The 16013-nt window shown below is 42.2% G+C and overlaps 1 protein-coding gene across 1 annotated transcript; it reads left to right on the top strand.

Annotated features, from left to right (window-relative positions):
• Positions 1-2207: 2207 nt before the first annotated feature.
• On the top strand, positions 2208-15570 carry MTRF1 (mitochondrial translation release factor 1). Its single transcript, XM_032196495.1, has 10 exons — positions 2208-2288; positions 4639-5097; positions 7712-7803; positions 8529-8610; positions 8825-8932; positions 9024-9196; positions 10240-10357; positions 11523-11659; positions 13742-13840; positions 15184-15570. The coding sequence occupies exons 2-10, from the start codon at positions 4662-4664 to the stop codon at positions 15304-15306; spliced, it is 1368 nt and encodes a 455-aa protein (XP_032052386.1). The 5' UTR covers positions 2208-2288; positions 4639-4661; the 3' UTR covers positions 15307-15570.
• The last annotated feature ends 443 nt before the right edge of the window (positions 15571-16013 follow it).

The following is a 16013-nucleotide window of genomic DNA, read 5'->3' as shown; positions in this document are numbered from 1 at the left end:
TCTCTCTACCTTCTGTAGAAGTCGTGGCACAATGCTGGCAGATTGCTAAACCCAGTTAGGACCCCTGAGCAAAAAAAGGGCCTCCTCATGGACATAGACCTGCCTTCAAGCCAAGCACATTGTAAGGCCTGGAGCCTGTTTTGTCTGATGAACCATTTCTTTGCCTCTCGTTTCTAAAGCAATTGGCAGCTCGGGGTTGCCAGATTTTAGATTTAAAAGTACAGGATCCCCGTGTCCCGTTCCCTGCTGCCCTGCTGCTGTCACTCCTCCGTTCTGCCATGGTGTCTGAGGGCAGCAGCACCTCACCCCAAGCACCTTCCACCCCATAAGTCATGGTCCTCACCAGCTCTGTGGGCAGCTGCTGTGGCCGTGCAGGCTTTGGGGCATCCAAGCAAACCGTAAGGGAGGTGGATGCACAAGCAGCAGTGGGATTTCCCATCCTTTGTGCTCAATTCCCATATTCCATTTAAAATGATGGATTAAAAGGATGGATGAGACCAACCTGTGTCTTAACTGCTGGCTGGTGGGGGTGCGGAGATTTTGTTAGTCTGTACTTTCACACTCAGAGTGTGAAACTCGCCCAGCAAGTGCAATAAAAATGGAATCGTGATCGCTTTTAATCAGAGGGTTTAATATAATAGCCATTCCTGGCTGCAGTAGAGGCAGATGTGATTTTTCTTGGCCTATCCCTCTCCTTTTTAAATCTGTTTTGTAATTCTGAGTGCATGCTCTGCTTATAACTTTTGTGTTCTTATTAGCTTCTTGGTTGCTCTCCCATGGACCACCTTTCCAAGGTTTTTAAGTGTCAGATTGTGTATTTGGAGTCCCAACGCAAGGATAATTTTATTATTTATCTTCACTGAGGCCTAAGGTATAGCTGAGGAGTGGGAACAGAGACCTGTGCTGCGTCTCCCAGGCCTGGGGGAGCTCCTTGGAGATCGCAGGGTGCTGTTTGCTGAGGCTCTTTGGTGACTTGGTCGGCTTGGGATGGCTCCTGTTTTCTGGGGCAGCCTTTTCATGTCTGCTTTGCCTCCAGTCCCAGGGGATCGAGCAGAGCCAGAAGCAGCCCTCAGACCTAAACAAGAGGTTAGTTGTCATTCGAGTGCTGATGAGATTTGCTCCAAATCCCCCGATCAGCTCATTTTCAGTCTTTTGGAGCGCTTACCTTGCCAAACCTTGTTGATGTTATATGTGCCAAATACCAAATTTTATTTTATTTTTTTTTAAATCCTGTTGAATGACAGTAGCTGGGAAGAAAGAAACTTAGAACATAGCGTTCCTTAAAGCGTTTACAGTAGAGCTAGGTTTGCTGAAATGTAAAAAAGATGGGGAAAGTTACTGAAAAAAAGTAAACTTCTCGGTGCAAGCTGTACACCTAAGGAAAACCTAAAAGGATCAGGCAGCAGAATTCTTCCTCTGAGGCTTGAGTATGTTTTTCTCCTGTACCATGTGTAGCAGCAGGTAGGTAAATTGGCCTTTTGGGTGATTATAGGTATAAAAAAAAAAAAAAAAAAACAGGTTATGTAAACACTTTTGACTATAATTAGGGATATAGATAATATTAAACAGATTATGCAACTGTGAAGATGTGCATATGCATACTGTGTTTGGAAACTCGCCGTATTAGGAAGCTGCAGCCTGTTAGCCGGACACAAACCGGGGTGGTTTTATGTTTCTGAACATTTCGGGACCGATGTTTGTCTCCTGTAGAGCAGCAATAATTCATTTTCAGTATAATTAACAGCAAGCTCCGCCGGAAAGTGGGACTTCACGTTGTTTTATGCAGACTTTTCCGAAATCGCTCTTTGAATAAACCAGATTGGAAGCCGTGTTTTGGGAAAAGGCACGGAAAAGCCCACTTTATGTAAGAGCCCAGAGCCGGGGAGCAGAGCCCTCCCCGTTCCTTGTGCTCGCCGCTCCAGCCAGCGTTTGCTCAAATCAGAGCGCGTTACCACGCAACTGTGAAGAAGATACCGAAAACGAAAATACAGGCATGTTTTTAAGGTCTGTTTTTTTTTCTTTCTTTAATCTGGGGGCTGGTATTTCACGAGGCAAAGAGACACCAGCGTGCCCTCGCCGAGTTGCTAAAGCGATGCTGGCAAAGCTGCGCTCCCAAATCCCGCGATGCCGTGGGCCGGAGGAGAGGCGGCCAAGGCAGGCTGCTGCCCTCTGGGAGCTGTGTTTCGGAGCAGGCATGCTGGGAGCGAGAGTTTTTTCCGCTTTCCTTCCCCTCCGCAATGCCCTCGTGCGCTGAGGCCGGGTCTGCCTGCTGCCTGTCCTTGCGGACGGTGAGTTGGGGAGCGCACAAATCCTGCGCTGGGTAAGGGGGCTTGCGCCTGGCTTTTTGGGGGGGCAGAGGGGTCCTCAACGCCACCGTGGGCCCCTGAGGCCTTGGAAACGTGTCTCTGAGGCTCTTCTGCTGCTGCCGTACCTGTCAATATTCATACTCAGCTCTACAAATGCATTTGCATGGAGCTGAGGGCGCTTTGATTATTAAAAGTGGCTTCTTAAAGCTCCCGAAACAGTCGTGTCGATAGCTGCTGCTCGGCTGGGGCTGTGCTGGGCTTTTTGTGCTTGTAATGAGACAATTACACTTGTTGTTTTGGCATGCCAGTTCTGATTTCTGATGTGTTTGTGCTGCCCACAGGATAATTTTGTCTCATTAGAAGAAGTTACTAAAAACTAGTTTGAGAAGCAGCTGGTAGGTACCGTACGGTGCTCTGAAAAAGTTTTATGTGGGCTTATTTCTGCACAAAAGCAGTGCGACAGCATCTCTCGGAGGAGGAGATAGCTTTATTCTTTCAATAACAAAACAAAATTATTCTGAAATTTCTTTCTCAAAGGTTGGAGTCGTGCAATTTTTTAGGTGTTCAGGCATTTAAAAACAAGGATTTTACTTCTGACAGCTGAGGCAGAGCTATATTATGAATTAGTGATTTGAATATATTGATTTTTAACTCCACCAGTTAACTCCATTAATGTCGTTTACCACCTGGCTGGGTGATGATGAGCGTGGTGACTTGGAATAAGTAGGAACAACTCCACTGCCATCAGCAAAATCAGGCCTTTGGGAATTAATTCCAGCACATGCCCTCGAGGAACTAAGTCCAGGAGTGCAGACAACTCGGGCCTTCTGCCTTGTTCCTGGTGAAGGAAGCCTGATGCCTCTGCTACAGCTGGTTTTAGTCACTGGAACAATCCACGAGGGCTATTGTTGGCTTTCTGTAAATTAAAGCAGTCCTTAAAATAGCTGCAGTGAGTTTGGTAGTGCCTGCCAGCTTGGGGAAGGTGCAGAAGTAGAATAAAGGCTCTTTCCTCCCTCTCCAGCTCTTCCAGTTCCCCTAGGCAATAAAACAGACATTTGGGGTTTTTATTGGAAAAACAATGCCTCTGTTTTTACTGTGTGTTGCTGTTCCTTTGTTATAGGACAAATGGGTAAGTAGGTAGGGAAAAGTGGTGAGCTGAGTACTTAATGTTGGGGTAATTTGTTCATAAAACCCCTGAAGGCGTACAGAAGCTCTTGTCAGTAATAAGTAAAAAATTATCGGATTTGGGAAACTGCAACGTGCTCTTTCAAGGAGATCCTGTTGTAAAAGTTTCATGGGCTGGATTCTCAGAATCAACTTGTTCTGTAGAAGTTGGTAGGCACAGAGGGCTGTGGTCAAGGCAGAAATATTAAGGAAATATTTGTTAAACTTTTTGTGTGTGTGTAGTCCTAGGACAATAAAGATTTAAATGCAGTCCTCTTGGTAGATCCTTGCACACCAATTTTTAGAACACAATAATAATTCATTGCCTGGTTTGTGATGTGATGATGCACAATGAAGAAAAAAAGATCTTTCCTGGAGCAGCAGTGATCCTGTGTCCTGCAAAACAACACCAGGTCTATGAAAAATAGAGGGATGGGATTTCAGAGTACCAGCTTCCTACTCGCTTTTTTGATAGAGGATATTTGTGTCACTTACATGGGAGAGTAGCACGGGAAGGAGTACACAGGGAACATAAAGCTCTGCTCCCATCTTTGACATAATACATACAGAGATGAATAATTTCTTCATACGGATTTTCACATATTGCAGTCCCACTGACTAGACTTTTGCAAGGTCACCCCAATATCACTATTTCCCACCTTCCAAAGTTATATCCTGTAATGGCAGTAGCTATGGTTTTGCACAAAATTCTGCACATTTTATACGTTCTGTTCTCTCTATACAGTTGTGTACTTTCAGTATAGCTTTGTCTTCTCACAGCAACATTTTTGTTTTGCCAGTAAGGCATGAAATAGTTGGGTTTTTCCAGTGAGATGTATAGCAAACAAAGCTGTTGTCTGTAAAGCAGCACCTAGAGCAGATCCTCACAGCAGAAACAAACTGTTTGAGGAGGTGACAGAAGATACTTTTGCCAACTCTCAGCTAGTACAATGGTGCTGGTAAGAATTTCTAGCTCACACTGGGATTGAAACAGGAATAATTTTGTCCATGGTGACTAAATTTGTGTTGGTGTAATCAAGAACAGGATCTGGGCCTGATACAGGTTGGATTTTTTATTTTTATTTTTATTTTTTTTTTTAAGAAAACGCTTTCTAGACAATTTTATATTGTATATTGACAACCGTATATCATCTACTTCTCATTTCAGGCATTGGAAGAGTAAGGAACAAGATGAAACCTCTCCAAAGTGTCTGGCTTTTCAAGAGCTTGCTTTCCAGTTGCTACTGTCACAGTCAGCTTCACAGTTCCCCTCTTCCTTCTGTTGCGAAGAAGATAGGTTATGTGATGGGGCTGCACAGCTGCGGATTTGGGAGGCCAAAATCTTTGCTGGACCCAGCTAGATTGACTCTCTCGTGCAATGGTCGGCTTAGGAAAAAGCATCAGGATTCCCGAGCGTTGTGGAAGCACGAGGCTGTGCAGAAGTACCTGGAGACTCTAAGCAAAGAATACCAGGAGGTCAGTCATCTGCTCGATGCTGACTCAAAGAATGACTTTGAGCAACGAACCCTGAGGAGAAGACGTGCTGATCTGTCCCGCGTTGTAACTGCGTTTCAGGAAATCAAAGAGGCTGAAAGAGAAGTTCAGGAGTTAGAAACCATGTGCAGAGGTAAGGAGAGGACATCCTCTTAGTCATTGCAAAAGAGTGGCTTTGCTTGTGATGAACTTAATTGCCTGGCCTTCAAGGAAAGCCTTTAAATAAGTTAAGGCAGCCCTGGAACACTCTCTAGTCATGTCCGTTCCTGGGAGCTTTCTTGCTTTCATCCATTTCCTTTTATTTTTACCTCATCTCTCTTTGGTTTGAGGTCTTAATACAGCCAACTTGGGAAGGTAGGAACCATCTGAACTCTGAGGGCTGCGTCTAGCAGAAATAGTTTGGAAATATTTTTTTTGAAGTTCTTTTTTTGATAGAACAGACAGTATGAACTGAATGGGAAAAAACCTTCACGTCAAGCATATTTGATAGACACAGACTTCACCTGTGTCATTTAAAATGGGATTCCAACCAGCCAGTGCATTGATGCTTATTAAGCAAATCCTGTGAACTTTCATCTTCAGGCCCTGAATTCAGCTTCCAACATAAGCAGCAGGAGTTAATGTCTTTGAAGATATTTGAGGAGTCCTACAAAGAATACAAATTGATGGTTATCTAAGAAGCTGCTGCTTCTCAAAACTATTCTACAGTAAAGGTTGGGGTAAAAAAAAAAAAAAAACAGGAAAAAAAAATATTGACATTGGTTTTGATACCATTCAGGAAAAAGAAAGTATGGGGAGAATTTACAAAATAAGCAGTGGTACAAATTTTGACAAAAAAAAAAAAAGTTGGAAATGTGAAGCAGTGTGTTCAGTAGAAAAGAAAAATGTGGACCATTCTGCTACCCCCAGAGATACTAAGATAAGAGACAGTATTTTAATCTCCACCCCTTTCACTCCTCTTCAGTGGATAAAGAGGAAAAGGAGTGAAGATGAGGGACAAAAATTGATACCTGAAAAAGAAATATACTTGGAAGAATGACAAAGTATTTAAAAAAGTGGAAAACTCCAACTGAGCAAGGCTATTTTCGCATCAAGTAAATGTAATGAAGAATTTTGCTAATTCCATAAATTATGATACAGATGAATGGAGTGAATTAGAGTTGAAAGGAAGAAAAACCAAATGAATGAAAGAAAATTACAGCCAAGAAGTTACTTAAATGGAGCCCAATTAGTCTGTACGCAGTCTGTGTCGTGTGGCTGAGCTAAAACACAGATGGCCCCTTCGGCTGACTGTGCTTTGTGTTGTTTTTAGCTCCATAACTGATCCTCTGCTCTGTCATACCTAAATTCCTCACAATTACTGTAGGATTGTATCTCTGCAGCACTCAATGAAGCAGGAAAATATTATTGCCCAGTCTGTCCCTGGTGAGGCACATGAGAAGGCAGATGAAGTGACTTTTTAAAGGCCAGCTTTGCAGGGAGGTAGGGATGGGATGCCGATCATTTCAACCTCAGGCTGGTAGGTCACCCCCAGAGCCTGCTTCCATCTCTGCTGACAATATTTAGTTTATCTAACTAATCCACGAGGATGTTTTTTGAGCCAGCTAGAAGCTTTTCATTCAGTACTGTCTTTTGGTTGGAGTTGTAATAAACTGGTAAGGAAATTTACAATTTATGACATCAGGCTCAGCTGTTGATCTGCCATCATTTATTTAAAGAAAAAATACCCACATGGAATATAAATTAGAAACCATGATATAGAGGAGCTGCTGCTGTCCTTGTCCAGCTGGCCCAACTTCCCAGCCCATTTAGTTCTTAAGGCTGCTGCTGTGGACAGGAGAACAAGAACAAGGCTCCAGACATGCAGAGAGGAAGAGCCCCAAGTCCTACATCTGTCTGCTCTTTTCTTGAGGTGTGTAAACCTCTATAAATAAAATACTAATACTAAAATACTGATAAAACCTTCTTTTAGAAGGTTTACCTTCTGATGAGGTGACAGAGCCACTTCTCAGCTGGTAGAACAGAGAGAATTTAAATGGAAAGGAGAGGGTGCTCCCTGTTTTGGCGTTGTCATTTTTTTCCCCTTGACTCACACTTGCTGAGCAGAGGGGAAGGGAATCTCCTTAAGCAAAGCCAGGAATTGAAGCGAGGTCATCCACATCCTGGTGGCCTGAATCCACAACTCTCACATCTCACTGATCGCTTGATTAGCAGGGGACAGAGGGTTAGAAACCTCGTTATTATCATTATACTTACATGTTTTATGCTCACCTTAATGAGTTGTCTGCAAATCACTGAGTATAGGTCTGTTTCTGGGCAAGTCTAGAAACTGACATTTTTACTTCATGAGGAATTGTAATATGGGAAACTGAGGCACTTTCTGTCTCCAGGCGTGCTTTTGATGTATTTTGTCAAATCTGTGTTTGGATTTACACCTGGACTGTCAGTCTGTGCCACATAAGCATCAGCTGGGACTAGTATCTGATGCAGACTTTGAGCCATAACCCAGAGCTTCAGAGGTAAAATATCTGCTACTCCTTCCAACACCCCTGAAAAATACAATCGTTGAGTTAGCAATATGCATCCGGGGTTGGGCTGCCCTTTTTTGATATTTCATGCTGGCAAAGTGGAACTGCTTGCGCTGCGAGCTTTTATGTGCTGTAGTGTGTGTCTTTTGTCAGCTGTGCTACAGTTTGCTCTAAGGTAAGGGAGACTGGCTAATATCTGTTCCTATCGTTGGAATTTAGAGCTAGACAGCAGAGATGAGAAACAACTTCTGGAGCTTGCCTTGGAAGAGAAGGAAACCCTCGATAAAAAAATCAACACGCTGTGCAGAAAGGTGAGCCCAAGGTAAAGTTACACAGCTTTGTAAATAAAGATACCAAAAAAATCTTCCTTTGGGATCTTACCCATCGACTATGACACTTGCATGTAATGAAACAGAAGTCCAGCTTCTTACTTTTCCCTGAAAAGGCATGGCAACATTAATTAGTAAGCTTCTGGCAAATGCATCTTGGAAGCTTATTATTTTAGTCAGTTTTGCTTGCTTGCTTGTCTGTCTGGAGGTGCTGAAGGGGATATAAAGCTCTGGCTGTGCTATTGAGACGTGGCGTGGCATCCTCATAACTGTGTGTGACAGCAGAGCCTACATTCTTGAAAAGGTTTCTGATTGCAACTTTCAATCTTTCATTTCCTCTTCAGCTGACAGCACCCCGTCAGTGGGGACGTTAATTATAAGCAGAGAAGTTCAACAGATTCAGGGGAAGGTTCTGTGTTTGGTCTCACTTCCGTGTTCACATTGAGAAAACGGGAAATGGGACCTTCTGAAAAATAAGATCAATGTTTGTGTGAAAACCAGCTGAGTTATAGCTAGTAACTTGGTGTTCATGGGTAGCTGGGGCTGGGACGAGTGGGATCAGCTATTTTTCCTGTCAGGTGGGCTCAAGCCATGGCCTTTGTGAAGGCTGGCTGTAAACTGGATTAAAAGGAAATACAGAGTCATGAAAGAGACAGTGACATTCTTTTTTCTTTTCTCTCTTTTTTTTTTTTTTCTTCTCTTTTCAGCTTTTCCAGCTCCTAGTGCCAAAGGAAAAATATGATAAAAGTCATGTTATATTGGAAGTGACAGCTGGCAGAACAACTGGAGGTCAGCAAAATCTCCGCAGTAAAGATTACTCCAAACCTCCCTCCAAATTTTTAAGGCTCTTATGGGTTATTCTGAATGCACTTTTATACTTTAATGGTATAAAGTAATACTCTCTAAAGAGGAGCATTAAATCTGTCTAATGACCACGATTACGGTGGCAGCTCAATCTAAAAACTGGTGGCTGCCATATAACGAACTGCCTTTATTTTTTTAGGTGACATCTGCCAGCAGTTCACCAAGGAGATGTTTGAGATGTACCAGAACTATGCAGACTACAAACGTTGGACCTTTGACGTTCTCAACTACACTCCAGCTGAGATAGGTACCGAAGCTCTTCAGGCACTCCACCAAGACAGCTAAATTAAAAGCCGGGTTTCTCTGCGCTGTTTGTCACACGGTGCTTGCCTCTCCAGGTGGGCTGCATCACGCGGCCGCTCATATTTCGGGAGATGATGTCTACAGGCATCTGAAATACGAAGGAGGGACGCATCGGGTCCAGCGAATCCCCGAGACGGGCCTGTCGTCGAGAATGCAGCGCATTCACACTGGGACAATGTCGGTCATTGTCCTCCCGCAGCCAGAGGAGGTAAACTAACTGCTGATCGAGGCAGCAAGAGGTATCCCTGCTCCTCCTGTGTACCTTACATATTTAAACAGCTCACTAGAAGCAACTTCCCAGATATTTGCTATCGCCTGAAGTGGCAAGTAGATCGCTGATCAGTTCGGTGACTGTTCCGGCCCCAGTGCTCACAGATCTGGCTCGTTAGCACTAAGCCAATTTTAAATTATGTCTTATATTAAGACGGGGAATATGTCCAAGAAAATATTCAGTGTTGCATAGTAATAAGTTTCAGCAAGTCCCTTAATTCTTTTTTGGTTCATTTAAATTATTGGTGTCGTTCCCTGTTAAATCCAGGGCCGTATGCTCTGAATTTGAATGAGCGTGTGGGTAAGTCTTTGAGTTTTCACTGATACCAGCCGTTCTCACTTAAACCAGCAATTTACGCTGAAGATAATCAAAAACAAATCTTGAAGTTTCCCTGCAAGTTCTGCTTCCCTGTAACACTTTCCTCGCAACGTTGATTAGGTCAGAATGTTCTTTTCCTATCCACTGAGCTCAAACTTGGTCCAGGTCACGGGCTCGTACATCCAGTGCTGCAGTCCTTGCCTGGATCTGGGTACACCCACCTTTTCCTAAGATGTTTTTAAACACCCTTGCAAAAATCATTCAGGCTTGACTCGGTGAACAAGATCCTTGAGCTGCTACTTAGAAATAATTTGGATGATTTGCTTGTTTCTTGGTCTCCCTGCCAAAGCTGGTGGTTTTACAAAAAGTTGCTGATTGTAGTTTGTTTCCCGCACAGACATACCTTGTTTTCTGAAGGACCTGGAGTGAGAGATGGAAAAAATAAGTAGAGTACTTAAAGAGTTGCTTTGCAGAGATACTTGCTGTTAGGGTGTTTTAAGTATAATAATTATAGCTGTTACTTAGGAACAGTTATAAAAGAACAGGTTTTGGAGAAGTGTTTTTTTTTTTTTTTTTTTTTTTTTTTTAATACTGTGTATCCTTGAAAAGATCTTCAAAATATTTTAGCAGGAGCAGAAAGTAGTAATTTTCTTTGATTCTAGGTTGACGTTAAAGTGGATCCCAGAGATCTGCGTGTAGACACGTTCAGGTCCAAAGGAGCAGGAGGGCAACACGTTAACAAAACTGACAGCGCCGTGAGAATCGTGCACCTTCCCACAGGTGAGTCTGGCTGCATTTCCTTCTAATCACCCTAAAGCTTTATCCTGAACTGAAAGCTCATGATCCTGCAAATCATCTCTTACAGTGAGTTTGCCAGGTTGGGCCTTGTATCAAAAAAGACAGTATCCCTTTCTCGTTCTGCCCACCTTTTAGCGAGGAAACAAGTGAGAAAAGGAATGTGTGTTAGTGGAACAATGGTCGACGTGTTGCTGTTACGCCAGTTTTGTCCTCAGATGGATTGCTTAATGAATACACTGTCTTTGAAGGATGAAAGAACAAATGGAGGGTGACAGGGATGGGATGGGAGATGTAAATAATTCGTGCTGACTGCTTCGGGAGTAATGGTCATTGGCAGCCTTGCTGCAAACTGTGTAATTACAAGACTGAGAGAAAAAGGAGGGTTGAAGATTTTCATTGGGTGCTAGTTAATGCTGTTAGATGTTGAATAGGAAAGAAAGCACACACTGATGGGAAGTTACTGTATACACTGAACCACTCTGTCTTGGTTAGGATTTGTTTGTACTGAAATTCAGTGGGTTTGTATCCATCCAGATGCAGAATCTCTTAATGCACAAGAAATTCCAGGAGCAACCTGAAAACAGCTGTTTTGTGTACGCCTTTTTATTTCAGAAATATAATGTAAAGTAAAAATACTAGTTTTCTTGTGAAGATCTTTATTTGTTATTCATAATTCAGTTTATGACTCTCCAGTATGACTTTGACACCTTTTTTTGCTAGAATAATGAACTTTCCAGCCTCCAAGAGCTTATGCAGACTAAGACTTTCAAATCCTGCATTTTGTTTTTTCTCAACGTGCTTCTGTGTACTCTGCAAATTACATTTTTAACACACGATAGCTAGCTGGAGAAAATCTGTTTTCTGGAGGCAACGTCAGAAACTTGTTTGCTTCATGAAATTTTACAATACCACTACCCGTTCTGTAGCATCAAACAAAGAAGCTCCTGGTACAACTGTGAAGGATTTAAAAAGTTACTTAAGGTTTTGGGCAGTGTGTTAAAATGACTTTTTACCCTACAGCTGAAAGGCCCTACAAACCAGCACTGCAGAAGGTTTCAATCACCAAATGTGTTAGAATTAATTTAGCTTGCTTGTTCTTTGTTATAATGGGCTTTTGATCTGTGCTCTCTTGAATTCTTCTGTAAAGGACTGGTAGTAGAGTGCCAGCAGGAGCGATCACAGCTGAAGAACAAGGAAATAGCTCTGCAGATGCTGAGGGCTAAGCTGTACCAGCAGATCATTGAAAAACAACTAAGTCAAGAGCAGAGTGCCAGAAAACTGCAGGTGAGGAAATGTGATTGCTGGAACTTGGAAAAGGTGCCGCGTTGTAGATTTGTTTCCGATCTCTTTGAGTGGCAATGACAGAGCACGTGAGTGTGTGTGTCTGGCCGGGTGTGCTTACAAAGGAGAATCTTGTGTGTTAAAGTGGTAAGTGCTTTAAAACTGGAGCTCTGATTTTATCTTCTCCTGGTTCAACCCTAATGTAGATTTCTCAGGTAATGAAAAAGAGCCATCGACTGTAGCTGGAGAGAAGGGAATCGTAAGACTGCAGCTGGAGCTCTCTGAATGATCCGAACTCGCTGAACACTGTGAACTGAATTCCCCTCTTAAGGCTACAGTTACACAATCAGAGCAGTAGTACAGAGTTATTCTCTGTGAAAATGGGGATCAGAAGTTCTTGGAGTGCTTGTTCTCCAGGCCCCTCACCAGCGACGAAGCTGGTGAGGGGCCTGGAGAACAAGTCCTACGAGGAGCGGCTGAGGGAGCTGGGCTTGTTCAGCCTGGAGAAGAGGAGGCTCAGGGGCGACCTTATCGCTCTTTTTAGGTACCTCAAGGGAGGCTGTAGCGAGGTGGGGGTTGGCCTGTTCTCCCACGTGCCTGGTGACAGGACGAGGGGGAATGGGCTTAAGTTGAGCCAGGGGAGTTTTAGGTTAGATGTTAGGAAGAACTTCTTCACTGAAAGGGTTGTGAGGCACTGGAACAGGCTGCCCAGGGAAGTGGTGGAGTCACCATCCCTGGAAGTCTTCAAAAGACGTTTAGATGTAGAGCTTAGGGATATGGTTTAGTGGGGACTGCTAGCGTTAGGTCAGAGGTTGGACTCGATGATCTTGAGGTCTCTTCCAACCTAGAAATTCTGTGATTCTGTGAGTTCTTGGAGTTGTATTTTAACCTGTTCCTAAAACATATTTGACCAGATCATACAGAGCTTTTGAGATAAATGAGTATATAAACAAGCCCACCAATTTGCAGTTACATAAAAGTTGATTTGCTATTTTTTAGGTAGCCTTTAAGAGAAAGAAAGATTTCCGTAAAAGACTTACCTCAAGTTAAGCTGCAAAGTGTACTTTTCTCTTAAGTGTGCTAACATTCTTTTCCCATTCCTTGAGTATTTTGCTGTTTGCGGTGCAAACTTCAACGATAATCAAAAAGAATGAAAATACTTCACAATAACAGAATTCTTCGGTGCTCCAAAGTTTCCAGCTACTTAATCACTAATTTCAGATTGCATTTAAATGTATTGTTCCTGCAGATTATTAACTCAGTTGTAATCAGTGAGCCATTTATCTTTTGTTAATAACTTCAGCTTGAGAGTTTTCAAAGCTGCATGAAGGACTGTAGATTTACGTTTATTATATATTTACATACTACAGAAAATCAGGTGAAAGTAAATTACCTTTCCTAATAATTCAGAATATATCGAATAAATTCCTTGGTTTGAAATATAAATGTGGGTGCGGGTAGAATTTTCCAAACAAAACCGAAGCAGGTACTCATCTCCCTGAGCAGTTTTTATTGTGTAATTCTCCATTTCAATAAAGCATTTCAATAAAGCTTTTAGCTTTAAAAGCTTTAAAGCTTTTTTTTGTTTGCGCTCCTGCACATTACCACTAGAGGACTCCTCTCCGTACTCTCAATTTACTCTTTGGGTGTTGATTTCTGACAGCCAGATGTTAGTGGAACTGCTTTGCCACCCCTCTGTGTAGTAAACGTTGGCTGTTATTAATGGTGCCTACTCGTTATCTTTGGTGGGAACACAACCCCCTCAAAACCCAAAATACCACGTGACATTTTTGAACTGCTGCCATGTGTAGGCACACCTTTTGCCTTACGTGACTGGTGTCATTCTTACAGCTACACAGCTAGGACAGAAGTGGTGTACTGCAGGATGTTAAAACTTGGTCTGATACGGAATAGCAAATAATACAGTTTAGTAATTCCACAATGTTTTAAAAATATATCCTAAATCAGTGACTACTAGGCTGGTAGGTGGAACTGGCTGATCAATTTGTGTTTATTCTGGCTATGCTGTTGTAGAGTGCTTTTTAATTTAAAAAAAATGCAATATATATATTTTTATTGCTACAGTTGGGAACAAGAGCCCAGTCAGAGAGAATTCGTACTTACAACTTCACCCAGGACAGAGTCACCGACCACAGGATCGCGCATGATGCACGCAATATCAAGGTGATGGTTGCTTATCGGGGCTTTAAAACTTAGACTTATCTGTATCTTGTGAGGAAAAATGTAACCTTGTGAAAACAATTTAAAATATATGTGGAAATCACGTGGCCCGTTGTTCTCTGATGGAATGTGATAGATTCAAGAAGCTCACACTCTTCTGCCTCAGTGATGTAGGGTAGTGTTAAAGATGACTTACACAGGAAGTATGTAGCTGACCTAGTTCTCTGTGTCTTTTTCTCCTACTATATGAAAAAAAGATCAAGCATGGAGTGCCCCTTAGTGAACTTTGTGAGTCCCTTCACCAAACTGGGCAAGTGAAACAAGATTCTTGAAGCTTACTGTAGCCAAAAGAAAAACCTGACAAGACAGACTTTTTGTAAGTTAAGTCAGCCAATCAGCTTAATCCTCCTTTTAATGCTAGAGTGAATAAAGAAAAAACAACAACCTTGTTTACCTTGAAAGCCACAGATAATAGCAACTGAAGCTGAATACTTCTATTGCAAGATTACCTGATGGTTTACTTCTGAATAAATTTCTACATAACGTTTCAATCTTATTGCTTTGTTAACAGGTATTTAAACAAATACCTAATAGTGCATTTTTGTCTAATAAATTTATGGGCAATGCTCTGAACTTTAGGACAAAATTTCGGATGACCCTGTATTAAGTTGTCTTAGGCATCCAGTTTACTGTAATTGCTGTTGCCTAAGGAGCAGCACTTTTAACCTGTACCCACAGATGTCCAGGGTTACTTCAGAGAACATAGGACATGCTGAATGAGAACACAGGACATATGAACCATTCTTAAGTTCATATTTAATGGGGTAGGGAAGAGCTATAGAGGTATCCGGATGGAAGAGAATGGTAAGAAGTTCCACAACTGTATAAATATTAGTTTTGTTAGTCTAGCTTTTCACGTACTTTTTTTTTTTGAGTAAAATTGGAACTATAAACTGTCTAACAGAAGTGAGTTAAGCTTTGCTTGTAAAAAAAAAAAAAAAAAAAAAAAGAATTTGTTCTTGGCATGAAAAAAATATTTAAATTGGGTCCTTCTACTCCTAATTGTTCTTGCTGCATGATTTTTTTATGTAAATGCTTAGGTTATGCGAAAGCACAGCAAGAAGGCACCAACACCTCTTCTGTTGTTGCCAGTGTGCCTTCACACGAAGTCCCAGTGCACCATGGTGCTCTCACACAGGGGAGTCATGAAGCTGGGCAAGTGGAAGTGCTACAATAAGACGCCAGGCAGAGGGCATTCCCAGAGCTCCTCTTCTGCGTAGTCACTATTTCGGAATAACACTGATGAATGCTCAGTAATGCTTTTGTCTGCTGTTGTTTTTTCATAGGAAATTCTAAGTGGGAAAGAAGAACTGGATAAGCTGATAAACAGGCTACTGGAGTTTGCAGAGATGGAGGCTCTCACTGAGTATCTAGAAAATTTACAGTCTGTGGAAGGAGGAGGCTGCTGAAGACATTGTATAGAGTTAAAGCAGAAATGCGTTCAGTAGCAAAATAAAATGGACATGTGTTAGATGACTGATTAAAATCTATGCCTCTTTTTCAATGTGTGCTATTACTCTTTTTTAATATATATATTGGCACAAATGAACTTAATGGGTTGACTTTACTACAGTTTCCCTAGCAGAAAAGAACAGGCTTTGAGTACTGTTTGTTCTGGGGATGGGAGATGTTCCTGTCTAGGTGAAAGATCCCAAGCTCCCCTCACTTAGTCTAGAATCGGAGTAATGCTTATTTTTATTGTTTTTATCCGCTGACAGAGTGAACTTCCTAAATGTAGTCCTTTCTAAATAACTCTGTATTATGAAACATTATTTATTTACAGCAAATATAGAAAAGGAAAGGGAGCAATCTTGGACGAGAGGCCAGGATCCTGAGAGCTGTACCTGTCAGCCTTCCTGGGTCAGCTGAGGCTGGGTCTGGACCACGTGCTGTGGTGGAGTGTGAAAGTACCTGTTCCAGTTTCACGTTGAGTTGACGAGGTTCTGGAAGGAGTTTAGCACAGATAACAGGCAGCATCCTCCTCCTTGACAGAAAATGAGCTGACAGTGTAGATGGATTTTAGCAAATGAGGTAGGTCTGGAATTCAGCTTCTGCCTTGATGTCTTCTTCGGGAATGTGTGCGTGTCTCTGAGGGCAAGCCAGATAGCTGCAGAGC

This window comes from Aythya fuligula, chromosome 1 (genome assembly GCF_009819795.1).
Source record: "Aythya fuligula isolate bAytFul2 chromosome 1, bAytFul2.pri, whole genome shotgun sequence".
NCBI classification, from domain to species: Eukaryota; Metazoa; Chordata; class Aves; order Anseriformes; family Anatidae; genus Aythya; species Aythya fuligula.
Note: the sequence above shows the minus strand (reverse complement) of the source record. Positions and strands in the feature narration are given on the sequence as shown.

Excerpts from the sequence above, each read along its gene's own strand:
- MTRF1 (XM_032196495.1), top strand. The coding sequence starts at position 4,662 with ATGAAACCTCTCCAAAGTGTCTGGCTTTTCAAGAGCTTGCTTTCCAGT. Across the intron at positions 5,098-7,711 it reads GTTAGAAACCATGTGCAGAG|AGCTAGACAGCAGAGATGAG; the intron begins GTAAGGAGAGGA and ends GTTGGAATTTAG. Across the intron at positions 13,841-15,183 it reads ATGATGCACGCAATATCAAG|GAAATTCTAAGTGGGAAAGA; the intron begins GTGATGGTTGCT and ends GTTTTTTCATAG.